We start from the raw sequence: 16,322 nt of genomic DNA, 5'->3' as shown, positions 1-16,322 counted from the left end.
CCGACTATAAACCAGCCTTTAAAAAAAGACTGCATATTTTAAATTTTGTATAAAGGCCCTAGTCTCCCCTACACGGTGCAATAACTTATAATGCACTATCTCCAGTCAACTTGACAGTCAATAATAGACATTTCAAGTGTGTCTTGATTGCTTGTTACAGAAGCAACAGAAAACTAAATTGTTCTCACAATTAAATTTGATGAAAGCTTCCAGGGCATCAGAAATTAAAGCAGATATTTCAAAACTTATTCCAGACACATCAACGAGAAAAAATGATATTTTTTTTTTCAAGAACACTGTAAACATTTCAATTGAATCATAGATTAATTTTTATTACTGTTCCATTAAACTACTGAAGGAAACATTTTCTTGACTTTTTAGTGCATGAAATCATGTCTGACATTAAATATTTTTTTTTACAAACCACAGACCTCACACAGAGTCATACATCTTGTGAAACCTAAAACGTGTTTCATGCCCCAAAACGTAACACCTCTATACGTCCCAATATCCCATTAATAAATGAACAAAGTCAGAGGTATTGTTTGTTCTGATACTGATCTTTATATTGTACCCATCAATTGGATGACATTTCAAATGGAAATGTAAAACCCACCCTGTCATCGGGTCATAAATAACTCTTCATCAAGTTTTTGAAGTGAACAGTAAACCAAAACCAAGTTGCATAGAATAACCATCAGGAAGACTACCTTTATGCTCTCCTGAAGAAAAAAAACCCTGAATAGTCCATGCCCAATCCACACACCGAGGTAATCGGTAATGCTCAACTGCACCCTGCACACAAAAGCACCGCCATATTTTGGGTTCCATTCTGCTCTGAACTGACAAACAATACCCCCCTTTTCAGGTCATCAAATCAGTCAGATTTCTTTCCTGCTATTCTGGATTTGGAACCCACGCAGAGTATTCACAGCTATGGACACTGAGCATAGTATGGCCTAGTTGCAGTTTGGAGTCCAACCAGTATGTGGGACAGTTCCAAATGGTTTAGAGACTTCAACTGAAAAATTGCATTGGCTGTTTTACATGTAGGCCCCCTATGCCAGTCATTCAATGAATTGAAATTAACACTGCATGGTTGCTTTAAAGAAGCCATTCAATAAAGATGCAAGGTGTTTTTATTTGGGTTGGGTTATAATCCATGGTGTAGGCTATATAGGTAGGCCTACATTCCATTTTGTAATGATCTTTTGAGTTCAAAGATTTTTGTACATGAGAGGGAATTTCGTAACACAACAGAGCAGTAAACATGTGTAAGCGAACGCATCTAACTGTTTTTACTCCTGTTGTTCATAAAAGCTAATGTTTTTAACATTGAAGGCCAAACGAGGCAAATATCCTTTGAATGCTCTTTTTCATTAGCATAAGTAATTCATCAATTACCAATGACCTCACAAACATAGGCAGGTGTCTACACATGGTACATTCATGTAGGCACAAGTCTGGGATGTTTCAGGCAAACAGTATTTGCAGTCATGCTCCAAAACACACCGAGTATGGAGAGCATGATTGTCACTTCAGCGAAACGCTTTCTATATCGATACCCTTAAGCGCAGAGTTCGAACATGCACTTGATGCCCACTTCAACGACTGCCAATTTCCCCAGCGTGATTTTAGGATTACGGGGGTCTGAAGTGTAAACCATGGACGGCCATGTGTAAACTGACTACCTCCACACAGCACGTATGCACTTTGTGAATGATAGCATTGCAGGGGCTCAGGGATTATCAATTCCCACATAGAAATGTCACAGTCAGAGGGCTCACCAAAAGTTTCTTGAATCCACTGCAGAGATTTGTCTACATTTGAAACAGGTCACTTTATATTTCCTAGCCTTTTATGCTTCATCCGAGTCCCCTGCTCAGCAAACACATCTTTGGTTTGTTAATGCATTTGAAACACAATGGCAGTTTCCAGTCCTACATGTGTGTCATAATGTACAATGTGAAAGCCCTCAAGGGAAATGTACGCATAATTGTAAACGTGACTTATTAGGCAAAGTGCACCAGGCAGGCTCTCAAAAAAAACCTTTGCAGCATTTTATATCTTCTGCCTCAATTTGTTCCATAATACTTAAAGGGTTTGAGTACTTTTTGTTTGATACAAAATACAATGTCCACAACTTGGACATTGGTTTGAAGACATTACGATGATAGAAAGCTTCCCTTCAAATATTACTTGCTGAGGCTTCAGTATTTTTTGGAAATGAGTAAAACAATGTCACAAAACAATGTATTTAAAAGTAAACATCGCGTTGTGATTTTTACCTATTCTCAAAAACTGGACTACTTATAAAGCTGAAACTTCTACATGTAAATTATATTACTTGATTCATTCACAGTGAGTAGGGATTCATGTTATGGCCAAAAAACTTGATCTACAAAAGGTTTCAAATCCTTGTAAAGGTTAGAACCATAGAATGAAGCCATAGTACAATCTGAACTTGAATCAGTACAACATCCACACAAAATCTATCAGTTCATATCAACCGTAACTTTTACTGTTGAAAGCTTTCACTCTCCACAAAAGGACAAACTATTATTTATTTGATGGCAGGGAAGAGTTGAAGGCCTTCATAGAAAGGTACAATTTATGCCTGAGCTTCAAAGGCAATTACAAGTATTTTGTGGAAAAATTTGATGATCACTAACTGATGATTAATTGATGCTTGATATTTCGATGATGAATTGATGCCAGAGTTGTCAGATTCCTGGTATGAACTCTTGTTCCAGGGGAAAACTTTTATTCAACATTCAACTGGTTGGTTTATTGTTTCCTCGGTAACCTTGATAAACAGGCAATAATATATACATGTACCAAAAAATATAGTTGTCCAAAAGGAAATAAATACAAGTTTAAGATACTGAAGGGGAGCTCACTATCATGCAAAGCTTATAAGCGTGGGTCCCAAAAAAAAGTACACCCCTTGAGCCCAAACAAAACACCCATGTAACATTCAAGACATTTAGACGATAAATCTGGTTAAATTCTTTCATCTCATTGGAAGAGGAACATACTCAAAATATAAAGTTTTTTTTAGAGTTGGGAAGGATCCAGGAGTTAGGGTCAGCAAAGTACCTTTAATCAAGTTGTTGCTGTTCAATTTTACAGCAGACGCCATCAAGCATGACCATGTTATTTTCTTTTCAAGTGAAAAATATCTAAAGGCTTTTCAAAGAATGGTATTGAACTACTTTTTAATTGGGTTGAACCCATGGTGGGGGTTGGGAGGAATATTTATGAAAGAAATTCCACTTGCTGATTATCAAACATATGACTGAAAATGCTGACGTGTACATTTGTATACATTAGTTATAGTACACCACAATATACATTTACAAGCTTAAACACAAACAAACTAAGCACAACATTCCCAATTATGCCTTGCAATTACGGAAACGTGAATAGAGGCTATCATCATACCGCAAAGGGAGCAGACTACTTGCCTAGCTCCAGCTTTAGGTCAGGTCATACCCGAATAAGCGGCTACTGCTTAGAGCGTTGCCAAGGGCAGCATGTGCTTCAATGCATGAAGACGCAGTTGACCAAGCCGCAGCCGCTTAGCTACATGTGCATTGTAACCATAGAGCTAGGACCGAGCCCTATGTTGTAACTCATCCCAATGATTCTAGAGGCAAAAATATGATTGCCCCCCATGACAGACATCTAGTGATGAAACCTCCATGGGTAACTTTTTATGATTTATCCACATCCCTTGACATTTAGAGGACACAATAATATCTCTTCCCCTTCAAACAAAATCAATGTGGCACTAGATGAGACCGATCAATCATTTCCGATAACTAATAGGAATACGCTTGAAGCACGGACATTGTCCGACAGCATTAAACCATGGATCATTGGTCTAACAGTCCCTGACAACTGCAGTTAAAGGCACTGGACACTGTTGTTAAGACTCAAAATAATTGGTAGTATAAAATCGAGCAATGGAGAGCTGTTGATAGATTAAAATTTTGTGAGAAACGGCTCCCTTTGAAGTAACAAAAGTTTTGAGAAAGAGGTAATTTCACACTCAAATAATAAAACACTGAAATCTGAAAGCACAGGGGTGTTTTTTCTTTCATTATTCTCTTGCAATTTTGATGACCAATTGAGCCAAAATTGTCACAGATTTTTTATTTTATGCATATGGGATAGGCCTACACCAAGTGAGATTACTGGTCTTTGACAATTACCAAATGTGTCCAGTGCCTTTAATGATTTGCCCATTCTCTAATAATAATAAAAAGTAAAAGATCGCAGTTCCCGAAACTGATCGTATGCTAATAACAGGCCTATATGAGTGAGCTCGTTTGGCAGACTCCACAGTGAGTGAGTTGTGATTAGGCTCTGGAATTCAATTCAGACATAGCCATATGAAACATGATGCGTTTAACACCCGATACTCATTTTAAATTTATGTTTCAAACAATTTTACCTTCTGGAGGATACTATTCTCTCAAAACATCCTTAGGAAAGGTCTACGTTTAGTAATCATTCTTAAAATTAACGGCAAGAAAACCTTTGGTTAAAAGCCTTTTAGCAGCAGTTGATAGTGTAAAGCATTTTGAGAAACATTTCACTTCAAAGAAATGTGTTGCGATAACAAAATATGTCAGTTTTTCTGCCCCAAAACTTGAATAATTATGTGCTTATCGGTATTCTTATTAGGGACTGTTTTTTCTTTCTGTGTGAACATATTCGCTCCAGATTATCAGCATTATCTCAAAAACATAACCACCATTTGAAATAAGATTTTCATTTATGTAGGCTGGATGAAAACAATCAAACAGATCCAAAAACCCAATGTGTACTTTTTCTTTAAACCTCTAAAGCGTGCATATAATTATCTTTCAGAGAGTAAATTCTGCAAACAGGTCTACATTTTTGCATTTTCCGCATTATTTTACCTGTCTGGAGACAACAGATTATCCGGGTGTAGTGTCATTTGAATCTACATGTCTGCCATAGCCCTCTCAGACTTGCTTGAGTGTGTAATATTATACACAACTCTGATGGCAGCTGTACCCCTAAGTTATTTTAAAACAGCTCTTAAAGCTTCCACTGCAACTTAACCATTCATTCAAATAGTTACCCCAAAGTGTCAAAATGTACCCACAAATCCATCTAAAAATTCACCAACCTGTTTCTTTGACAGCAATAATTATAATAGGAACAAACTTAACATGAGATTTTTCAAAAGGTGCAAGTTTAGCCTACATGATTGACTACCCAACTGATTTCAAAACTAAAATTGTCTTTTTCAAAAAAATTCAAATTGGCTTGAACCTTTTTCTTAGTGTTATTTGAGTTTCCATATTGAGCATATATGTATAAGGAGAGTGATGCTTAGAGAATGGACAGACATTGGCCACTGAAATTCTAAACAAGAAGGCAATTTTTGTGTATGTATACATTACCAGAATAAAGGTAATGGCAAAATTCTCTCCAAACGTTAGGCCCCATATGGACACACAGTGTGGGAAAGTTTGACATGCTGTAGCCCAATAATAATAATAATAATAATAATAACCAAATTTATAAAGCGCCTTTTCCAAAGGATGCAAAGCGCTAGGGATAATGCAACCAAAACCCAAAAAGAGAGAATGACTAGAATCAAAAACACATTAGATGGAACGATTAAACAGATGTGTTTTTAAAAGTCCTTTAAACTGTTCTACAGAAGAAGCGTTCCGGATGTTTGTTGGGAGTGAGTTCCAGTTGCGGGGACCAGCGATGGAGAATGCACGGTCTCCAAACTTCCTTGAGGATCGAGGTACCACCAGATTGTATTGAGATCAAAGATCTTCACGTTTGGGTTTGCTGAGATCTAGCAAACCATTTTATGTAGGCCTAATCATGCTGACCTCAAACATAAACACAACACTGTTAAGTCAGGAGCCCCCTTTTATTTATCTTATAAAATCCAGCTGATATTGAGAGTGATAAGCTACCCTTTTTTTTGGTCCAATCCATACTTCTTTAGTCACCACCCAGGAATCCTTGGGACAGGTGTATAATGCCAAAACTCAATCTTCTTATCAAGCAATTTATAAACCTAGCTCACCAAGGCAAATAAACTCCATAAATCTGTCACGCTGGTGCCAAGCTCACAAAGTGGTCTACTGAAAGTGTGGACTGGAAGGGGAGCAAGACATTCTTCACCAACCAGCTGAAAATGCTGATCACAAAGCAAATGATCCACTCCACATTAATGGTCAATTTAGTATTGGTATTTCAATCATCGTGTGAGACCATGTGAAAGCAGTGCGACTGAAAGGGGAAGCAATACTGCATCCAAGGACACGACTTGTTATGACGTGATATCTCTGATCAATTCTGTAATTATTATGTTCTTTTATTTCCATTTCACATTATATCATGTGCCAGTCATACAAAAAGTGATGGTTTACATAAACAGAATACACTATAAATGATATTTATAATAGTAGAAATAGGGCAGAGTTAGTGAAATGGAGGCAAGCTGCCATTAAGCGTTTGCTTGATTCGGGAACGCCATACAGGACAAGACAGACAAGGGTGTAAAATCTGAATTGCTAATTTTTTATTTTTTTATTTGCCAAGGCACTATTTTCAGTAAAACAAGAAAGGTAGAGATGGCAAATACACTGCACAATCAACAATCAACTAAAAAAATGTGTATTGTTTTGTTTTAAATTTTTTGTCTAACAGGGCAGGGTGTAACTATATAAACTATATAAATTTCGCACAGCAGCAACAAAAACATGGCAGCCTAGTTTCATAAAGCCTGTAGTAAGCACAAACACTTGCTAAGCATTGACAAGTCTTTGCCTAGCAGGAAGAAAATACCAGCCAAAGTACCACATAGTTGACATTGTTGCAGATTATCCCACTAAATATTTTGCTTTGTATAGTTGCTGGTTCCCCTGTAAGTTTTTAAGAATGAGGAAAACAATACTTAATGTTTACAAAAGCTATACTAATATGGCCACTGATTGTAATTAAAAGTAGACCCTACGCCCTATTAGTATACTTCAACTTTTTTTCCACAGTAAGAAGAGAGTAAATTCCTTTCTAGCTTTTGATCAAACTTTCATGTAGGTAGGTATAATTGTGCTGTCATGGCTCTGTTCTAACTTTTATGTACACCAAACCTGTCTCCACCCCCCCCCCCCCCCCCCCATTAAAATCCACTACATGAAAAGATTTGATTCGTAGCATCTACATTTAAGACTTAATCCCATGTTTGATCTGCTCCACTGAAGCTAAAAAACTGCCCAGTTTACCCCAAAAAGATCTTTTGTATGTGGGATCTGGAGGGATTAGCCTAATCCTTCTTGTGTAAATGGGGCCTGTGAAGAAGACACCTGAATAAGAAGGTAGCCAGGTTGGGTTGTGTTAAAACTGTGATTTTTGTTCCATCACAACAATGTGAACAGTAGCACCATTGTGGGGCGTATAAGTGTGTTCTGGACAAACTGTGTTAGCTTTGGGGATTTTAGACTAATGCGTTTGGAAACCGAAAGCACTCTGATACAATAGCCCTGATTTGTGTATTTTACCGTAGTAAGTACTGCAATAATTACTGTATTAATAAAAGGTCTTTATCATTTCATACCATTCAGCCCATAGGCCTATGAGTTAAAGGTATGACAGTAAAGATCAACTGTTGTTTTGATGGCAACTCATCCTACCACCTTGATAGTCATTGTAAATCTTCTTGTTGGTACTCGATCACTTGTAAATCATTTATTTTGAGCCTTTGAAAAAGACGTCAGGCCATTAATATTTTTTTAAATTAAACAAATAAAAGATGAATGCAAGAAAGGTGGGAGAAACACAACACAGTAAAACATCATGGGGGTTCCAATTTCATCCTTCATTTCTTTTGTGGCTTTCGCCAAGCCCCAACCCCAACCCTTTTCAATCAAAAAGTTAGCCATCAAAGTTTTACTTGCTTTCAAGCAGTTCAATTGTATGCAGTCAAAATAAACCGACAGAACATGTGAATGAGTTCACCTTTATACAAACAAGATGAGTGTATTTAATACAAAAAGCAGATGCAACCATAGGGGCATCACCATCTTATCGCTGCATGCAAGATCAAAATAGACTCGGCAAGTCTTGCGCGTAATCAAACATTGGAACCCGTTTAAGTGCGCAGGTTTGTTTCCTTCACACGTTTAAAGCAGTGTCCATAGGACCAAAATGATCACAAAAGTGTTTGAAATACGCACAAGACTTGCACAGTTCTTCTTGTTGTTTGGTTATACAAAAGACCACAAAATCCACATGTAGAATGGGTGGATACTTGGGTGGATATATCTCACACTATGGATGGAGGAAGGCCATCTTCACACCACTGGGCAAGGACTTCCTCTACTCACACCAAGGACAGCAATGTTCACAAAAAACGGAATATAATAAGAAACGGAGTCCAAGCAACCTTCGCGCGTTAAACTAGCAAAGTCTGTAGAACAAAAGTGGTCAAAAAAGTGTTTAAATAAGCATTAGGATTCTCCTTGTTGTTTTGGTTCACACAAAATACCACAAAATCCACATGTAGATATATCTCACACCATGGATGGAGGTAGACAACTTTCACACCATCTGGCAAGGACTTCCTCTAGTCACACCATGGAGCTATATCAAGCACCCTGACAGTGGGTACACCATACAGTTACAGGTGTTTCTTTGCAGAACCTCCCCACTCATCCATCTCCTCATAAAACTGTTCACAGTTACCCAACCAATCAATTTATATTAGCAACACCCATTGATCTAATCAACAAACACAGGTCATTAAGAGGTGTTAAAATGTCATAAATAACTGTTGTTTCATTGACAGGGTAACCCATGTGTAACCAGTTAACCATACAGTGGGGAAAAAAAACCTAACTGAAACTTTGGCAAAGGCCATAAAACCATTCACACCATTGCAACTTGTGAAAACCATATACTGGAGAAAGGAATGGTTGGTTTCACATCAGTAAAGCACATGTATGTAAACAATGGTAATTATTTAAGCTGCCTTGAGTATCCTTATGTCAACAGTATGGAATGTAATTGGCTGAAGGGATTTAAGAGATTAAATACCTCAGATAATGGAGTTTGTGAGCGGCACTGGCACTTCAATTCCCAGTTCCCACAGAACACAAAGGTTTTGTTTCATGAGAAAGCGGCAATTTTGATTATTCTATTCATGTTTCCCTCTCTGACCGGACACTCTCATATCAGGTTCCTGTCCCAAAGGAATGTCAAGGGTTTGTGATGTATTGATCATAATACTCAACAGAGTTGAGATTTGAAGGGATGACAAGTTAATCTCATGAAAATTCACTGTAGCTATACATTGTCAGCAGCGAGCTTATAAGATTGGTAAACATGGTTTGAAGATTTCAAGAGGCCGACTTGACAGCTACTGTTTGTAATGTAATAGTTTGCTATGGGAAAAGTTATCAATGTTTTACATAAGGGTTTATGTTTTACAAATACACTGATAAAGTTTCAAGGAAAGTGATGATTTTGTCACAAAATACAAATTAAATTAAGTATGATAATGTTAGGTTCAGGTCTAGATGTAAAAGTGGTGGTTGATACAACCAAAGCTTTTATGCTGGAAAGCCTTTCCATCAAAGACAAAAGCAAAAAAGAAGGTGTAAGGTTTGTTCTCACTTCTGCAAATTAGTTACTGTTAATATTCTGAATCAGGCAGAAGGGTATGAGAAGTCTATGCTATTGCAAGCTGATTCCATTCTTTTTTGTCAGTCAATTTGAGTCAGGCCTACACCTTTCAACCATGAATTATTAATTTGTCAAGCTTTGTAGTCCTGTGGGATGATACTCTATGGGTACAAAATTTCACAGATATAACAAAAAGTAGTGAGAATCACACTCCTTGCTCTATGATAACACCAAGGACCATCTGCCTTCTCAAACAGTGGATGTAATTGCTAAATCACTGGGGACAATGTGAATAAGTCTCATTTTGATTTTGTTTTCTGATTTTTACTTTCGTTTTGTTTGTTTATATCAGGAGAGCGATGTGACCACACTTCTGTTCATTCATGAGGTACCTACTTTCATAGGTTCATGTACGTACATGAAAATCATAATAATTATAGGTAAAGAAATGTTCAACTTTCAACTCAGTTAGGGCAAAACTTGACAATTAATTATTCGTATTTTGAGTTGAAAATTTGAATGAGATGTTAGATATTTTTTTCTGATAGTGTCAGAAATTGGAAATCCCAGGTGTAGGCGATTGTGGTGCAATTACTGCTTTCACAGTGGACCATCCCTCTGCAGTGCCCATTGTAAAGCACCAAGTGTCTTCCAAACAAGCACAGGATGTGACAAGGATGACTCAAGCAACAACAAAGACATGAAAAGCAGCAGAGTTTTGCCAATCTATAACCAAACTAAATGGAGTATTGATTAAAAGGTAGGCTCATGTACAACGGAATGCACATTAAAGGAGGGCCAGGATTATGGGCTTAGGGAAAAGTTATAAACCAACAACAACATTTTCGGGAAAAATAATAAAACTTTTGATAATGCAGTGGGTAGATTCAGTTGTGAAATAGCTATAAAAATGTAAGCAATTGAATTAAAAAAGATAGCCAATTTAAGATCTGAGCAAGTCTGTACTCTGTAAACATTCTTCACAATTGACGTTTAATAACAGGTTCAAAGTTCAACTTGACATTAAAAAAAAATCATAAGAAACCGTTTTGTGTTCGCTGACAAATAAACCAAAAACAGAGAGGAACTTAAAATGCAAATATCTCTGAATACCCACCACATGAAGGGTTCAACTTCAAGCATTTCGGTTATTTTCATAAAAATCAACGCTCCTCACTTTAATCAAACAAAAAGGCAAACTAAGAAACGATACGAAGATGCTGTTTTTCTTTAATTTGCTGCTCCCAAGCGCGCAGATGGTTTGGCAATCGTTTATCTTCTCTTTTTTTTCCAAGCAAGCATACTGAATAAATGAACCTTCACAAATAAGTCACCAGAGAGCTTCTTATGCAGATCACTGTCTTGAAAATGCATTCGGGCTGAAATTGATTTGAATATAACACCATGAGGTTCACCATGGTCCAGACAGACATGTCTTGTACATTAATGAATTTAAGGAGCATTTCAATTTCTTTCCAGAAAGGTCACACCATTCACAACCGCCTTCTTTTAAAAAAAACATCTTATTTTGCTCAGCATTTTTTTTTTAAACAAACACTAAACACCAATAGGAAACCCCAATTAAATAAAACAATGACATCATGATGATGTCATGTGAACAGTCAGCCTTTAAACCTTGCATCTTTTAAATTGGTTTTAAACAAAACACTAGGGAAATGCCAAAATAGTCTAATGAGATAATGTTTATGTTAAGGAAAGTGGCTTCACCAAACGGCCTCTTTAAAACCTTTTGATTTGTATCAACTAAATACCCAGAAAACACAAAATAGAATAACGACACCATGATTATGTGTAGAAACAGTCACCAAACTTCTCTATACCCTTAGAAGTGGTTAAATGGAAAACTGGAAAAACACTGAACAAAGAGAATAATGACACGATGATGGTGTTCGCAAACACATAAAAGCCCACAATGCTACCCACACAGTTTCGACTGATAATGGTCCAACGGAGAGCATCTAAACAAAGTGAGATTGTGCATGTGACTCATTGCCGGACACTTCAACTCCTTTATGGCTTTTTTAAAGCTTTTCATTTTATAACATGTTTGTTACACCAATATTATTCAGGTTGGCTATTGTGTGGTGTCCAATGCAATTCTGTGAGTAACTTCTCAGCTATGTGAGACCTCATCTCTTGGTTGTTCTTAAAGAGACTACGAAGCATCTCTCAAGTGCCTCCTTAATTATTTATATGAAAGTGTTATCATAAAGAGAGCCATTCCATCATCCACTCAGTCTTCCAGCCTCAGTGTATGCCTTAAAGTAAATAAGTCATTAAAGGCAATCCTCTCAGGGTCTTATCCAGGATAATTACATCAAGTATCAATTGAAGCAATTACTTCAGAAGTCAAGTCAGATAGGAAACTGGTCTTGGTGCAAGCATGGTGCAAGACGCTCTTGTTGAGTTGGTAAAACATACATCATTGATCTATGGTATTAGGCCATGCAATCAATAACAAAACAACACAGCATTCTTCTAAATTTGTTCACCAAAGTGGCTTTTAGTAAAACACAGTTTGTCAAGATCTAAAGGATTCGTCACAAGATGCCACAGTATTTATTTTCCCTGTTTTCAACATGTACATCCTGTCTTACGCAGTATTGCAAGTTGGCAAACATTTTGAGTAAATCATGTGTGAGAACCGTCTGTGAGATGCATTTTAAGACTCTTATAATTTTTTACAAAAAGCTCATCAAAGACTTCCCTTTCCTCGCCATTCTCTTGTTTCAATTGAAAAATACAATAAAATTATTAACAATGAAAATATTATCAAATTTTACCTTTGAAGTCATTAGCACTTGATGAGAGCAAGAACTCCAGATAATCAAGGTTGGTCTGGATTGCTTTTCTGAAGTCGTTGGATGACTTTGTCTGTAAATTCTCCTCCATTCTTCGAGTGCAGCAAGTAGTGTCTCGCTGACATACTTTTAGTCCAGCTCCTACAATTTGACATGAAAATAAAAGTAATAAATGACAGGGACTTTCTTTTCTTTCTCCACAAAATGACAATGTTTTATATGGAGTTAAACATTGAGTGACAGACAGGTTTTTCATTATCCAAAACAAGTTGCAAAATCTATAAACCTAATTGCAAAATCACAACTTCAGGTTCCTCAAAACTAAATGATTCAATTGGTTTCAGGTCACGGATTTGATTCGTTCGGCAACTTCTTAAGAGTTGGGACGGGGCTTTGGGTGTGTGTTTTTTCAAAAGTGGACAAAGGATTTGCCTTGGAGAGGGGGAGAGGGGGCGTACCTTTCCCAATCTTACCCCATCTTGTTTTGCTGAGCATTAAGAATAAACCATGACATACGTACACGGCACTACATTTTTATAGATTTAGGTTCAATGTACAGTGCCTCAACATTCTTGCAGAATGACGATGACATTTATTTGCAAACATCACTTCTGGTTTGTAAACAAAAATCTTTCTTCAAGTTCAATACATCGTTAAGTTTATTGCACAATAATTAAACAACATACCTATGACCTAAACCCAACACAGCACAACCATAACAATAATTGCCTTGTAGTTTTGGGAAGTGACACAATAGACAACCTATTTTCATTATTCATTTCAAAGTCCAGTTCGGCTGGAATTGAGTGAAGTGTTTGAACTAGGTTATCTCGCGAAGGTAACTGTTCACCTCAACATTTCAAGTGGCAAACATCAAAATGGATAATAAAACAGACATGATAAATTGGTATTTTAATCCACACAACTGTCAGATGGTATACTTTAAGGTAGACTTTGACAACCACAGTATAAGCATTTCCTATCTAAAGTACCCTCTTCATTTCCAAGCAATTCTAAAAGGGTTTCTTTAAAATGGGCTTCAAATTCCAAATGTGGAGTTTGTCAGGTTTAACTTTAGAAAATAAAACTCATTTTGAGTTTAACTGGTTTCAATTTCAAACTCCAAAATGTGGAGCTGGCCAGTTTTTTCTTTCTAATTAAACACAATTTGAGATTATGGTATTCAAATACCACATGTGACGTTTGCCATGTTTGTTTTAGAAAGTTAAACTCAATTTGAGTTTACTGGCTTCAAATTCCAAACGGCCACGTTTGTTTTTAGAAAATTAAACTCAATTTGAGTCCCTGGATTATCATTTATATGCTGGCAGAAGAATTCCAGGCACAAACCATACATAGATTATCTAGTCATGTAATAAATCAGGAATCTTGACATACCAGACCAGACCTATTTTAATGCAGGCGAATCGGAATAGATGTATTGGAGAATACTTGATTTACTTACTTCATACAGATTGCAAGACCGACAGGACTGTAAACTAGGTCCATACTTGCTGCGGGTGCGATATAATAATGGCAACAAATAATTCGCAGCAGTTGAGCTCAACTCTTGCAAAACATCTTGTGACATCTTTTTGTGACATCTTTTAAGTAAGCCTACTGTCCCTGTACTGTATTGAGTGATATTGACACATCATTACTTTCCTTCCTCCATAGGTAGAAATAGATGGTTACCATGGTTACCGATGGTTACTGTAACCACCTCCATGTTGTTAACATCTTGTAAAAACTCACAGTATTATATAAGGTGCTCTTGGTCTCATAACTTTAAAAAAACAAAACAAATTGTCTTACAAATTGTCTTAAGACAGTTAAAAGTTTGTTCAACATGTGCAATCGAGAACCTTGAATCATGTTATAACACTTTTGTATAACATATTGTTTATTGAGAATCCTACAGGTTTGGGGGAAAGACCGGTGTCGCATGCAACTATGTCCTCTATGCAATACCATCCGGAGAACATTATTGCATATGCAATAATATCTGCCGGACGGTTTTGCATGCGCAATCATGTCCGCCCGGACGCTGCTGCATAATGCAATTGTGTCCGCCCTGACACATTTGCATATGCAGCTGTGTCCGCCCCCGTGCAAAACTGTCCTTGCAGTTAATTAAACGCCCTTGGTCGACAAACACGTTCGCCATTTTTTTTACAAGCTAAGTGCATGTTATGAATGATATGGGAAATGTTCTGCAGTTGGGTATTCGCTGCAATCATAAAATACGTGAATATTCATACTGCATATACGTAGGTTCAGTGCATGCACGCTAGCTTACGCGCGCACATACATGTACAGTCATGTACATGTCTGCCGGACGGTTTTTGCATAGCCCCGGACACGATTGCATATGCAAAAGTGTCCGGAGCGGACAGTATTGCATGGCGGACACAATTGCATCAGACACCCGGTCATGCTGGTTGTTAGATAGCTCCATGGTTAGATCATCTCTATGGTTAGGCCTAGATCATAGATGAACAACCTCGTCGGGCTGCCAATTTTTCACTCAAAAACAGGATCTTGTCCAAGTTGTCCGGGTTTTTATTTGTATACTTACTATAAGATATTTATGTCTTCTACTAGTTCTAGTTTCTACCTCAGTACATAGACTTTCTGAAATATTATAACAATTAAAACAAAAATCCATTTGGGAGTTTTCCCCCAAAGATGAAATAAGACAAACAAATATTTTCCCCATCCGTCTCACCTGAAATAGGGTTTTCTGGAGTATCAATGTCCGGCGAGAACTGGTAACTTTTAAAAATGTTACTGACAGTCTCACACGTCTGTCTTTCCGTCTGAGCTAAAACGCCTTGTCCAAAGTACAAAATCATTCCCAAAGACAATAAAACCAGTCTCTGGAAATGTATAGATTCCATGTTTTTGTAGGTTGTCCAACAATTCTTTAACGAAATAGTTCCTCCACTGGTCCAACAAACACAGCTTTTGTGATGCCGCAAATCTGCAATCTCGTTCACTCAAAACTTTGTTTTCTAAATTGTTACACGGTCCCGGTACCAGCTGAAATGTTGAGCATTTTTGTTCTCTTGCTGGTCTTTTTATCCGTGTCCGCTTTTCCGGTAGAAAAATAGCCACTCAGTTTATATCCAGTGTGATGAGTACTTGATATTCAAATTAGATACATATGACGAGTAAAACTTGGAATATTGAACCAGTTTCCTCCCGGAGACGGTGGTAACTAGCTCCTGGTCGGAAATGTTGCTCACTGGTTGTTTGGTAATTTCTAGTAAACCGCGCGCATGCCTTCAATCTCCCATTGCTTCGTGCACACTTTTTCCGTCTGAGTTTGGAGCAGACGATAATAACATGTCCAGTGTGTGGTTGGTTATTCTGTGACGTAGGTGTTCGTGATCTCGTGGGTGGGCAATCTAACGCCTGTGATTGGATCGTTCCGCACGGATGCTTCTCTACACAGACACAGAACTTTCCGTTTTCTAAAAATGATTTCATCACCCCTTGTGGAAAGTGATCTGTTTTGTTCGCTACACCATTAGAGGATTAGCATATCAATGTTGGGTTGGTTTATGGCTACAGTGGGTTTAAATTGGTTTTTTTTGTCTGACCTGTTTCGTTCATATTATATTTTTCCCAAACAAAAACAGACTCTACCACATCAAAGATCGTGGTTTTACCGCTTAATTGGTAGTGCTTGGGAGCGATCAGACATTTCTCTATTATTATTAGCTGTCTCATCATAACTAACACCCTTGCCATATGGTCACTGCCATCTTTATTGCTACAAGTACATGTGAATGTACGTACTTGAACATT

General features: G+C 37.4%; 1 protein-coding gene across 1 annotated transcript in view; it reads right to left on the bottom strand.

Moving 5' to 3' along the window:
• The window catches only part of LOC139945585 (glypican-5-like), a 60,898-nt gene extending 45,071 nt beyond the window's left edge, over positions 1–15,827 (bottom strand). Inside the window, exons 1-2 of the mRNA XM_071942985.1 lie at positions 15,238–15,827; positions 12,492–12,650 (exon numbers count right to left, since the gene is read on the bottom strand). Coding sequence (XP_071799086.1) covers positions 12,492–12,650; positions 15,238–15,409 — 331 coding nt within the window. The 5' untranslated portion in view covers positions 15,410–15,827. The remainder of the gene's footprint in view (positions 1–12,491; positions 12,651–15,237) is intronic.
• Between the last annotated feature and the right edge of the window lie 495 nt (positions 15,828–16,322).

Source organism: Asterias amurensis, chromosome 12 (assembly GCF_032118995.1).
Source record: "Asterias amurensis chromosome 12, ASM3211899v1".
Lineage (NCBI taxonomy): Eukaryota > Metazoa > Echinodermata > Asteroidea > Forcipulatida > Asteriidae > Asterias > Asterias amurensis.
Note: the sequence above shows the minus strand (reverse complement) of the source record. Positions and strands in the feature narration are given on the sequence as shown.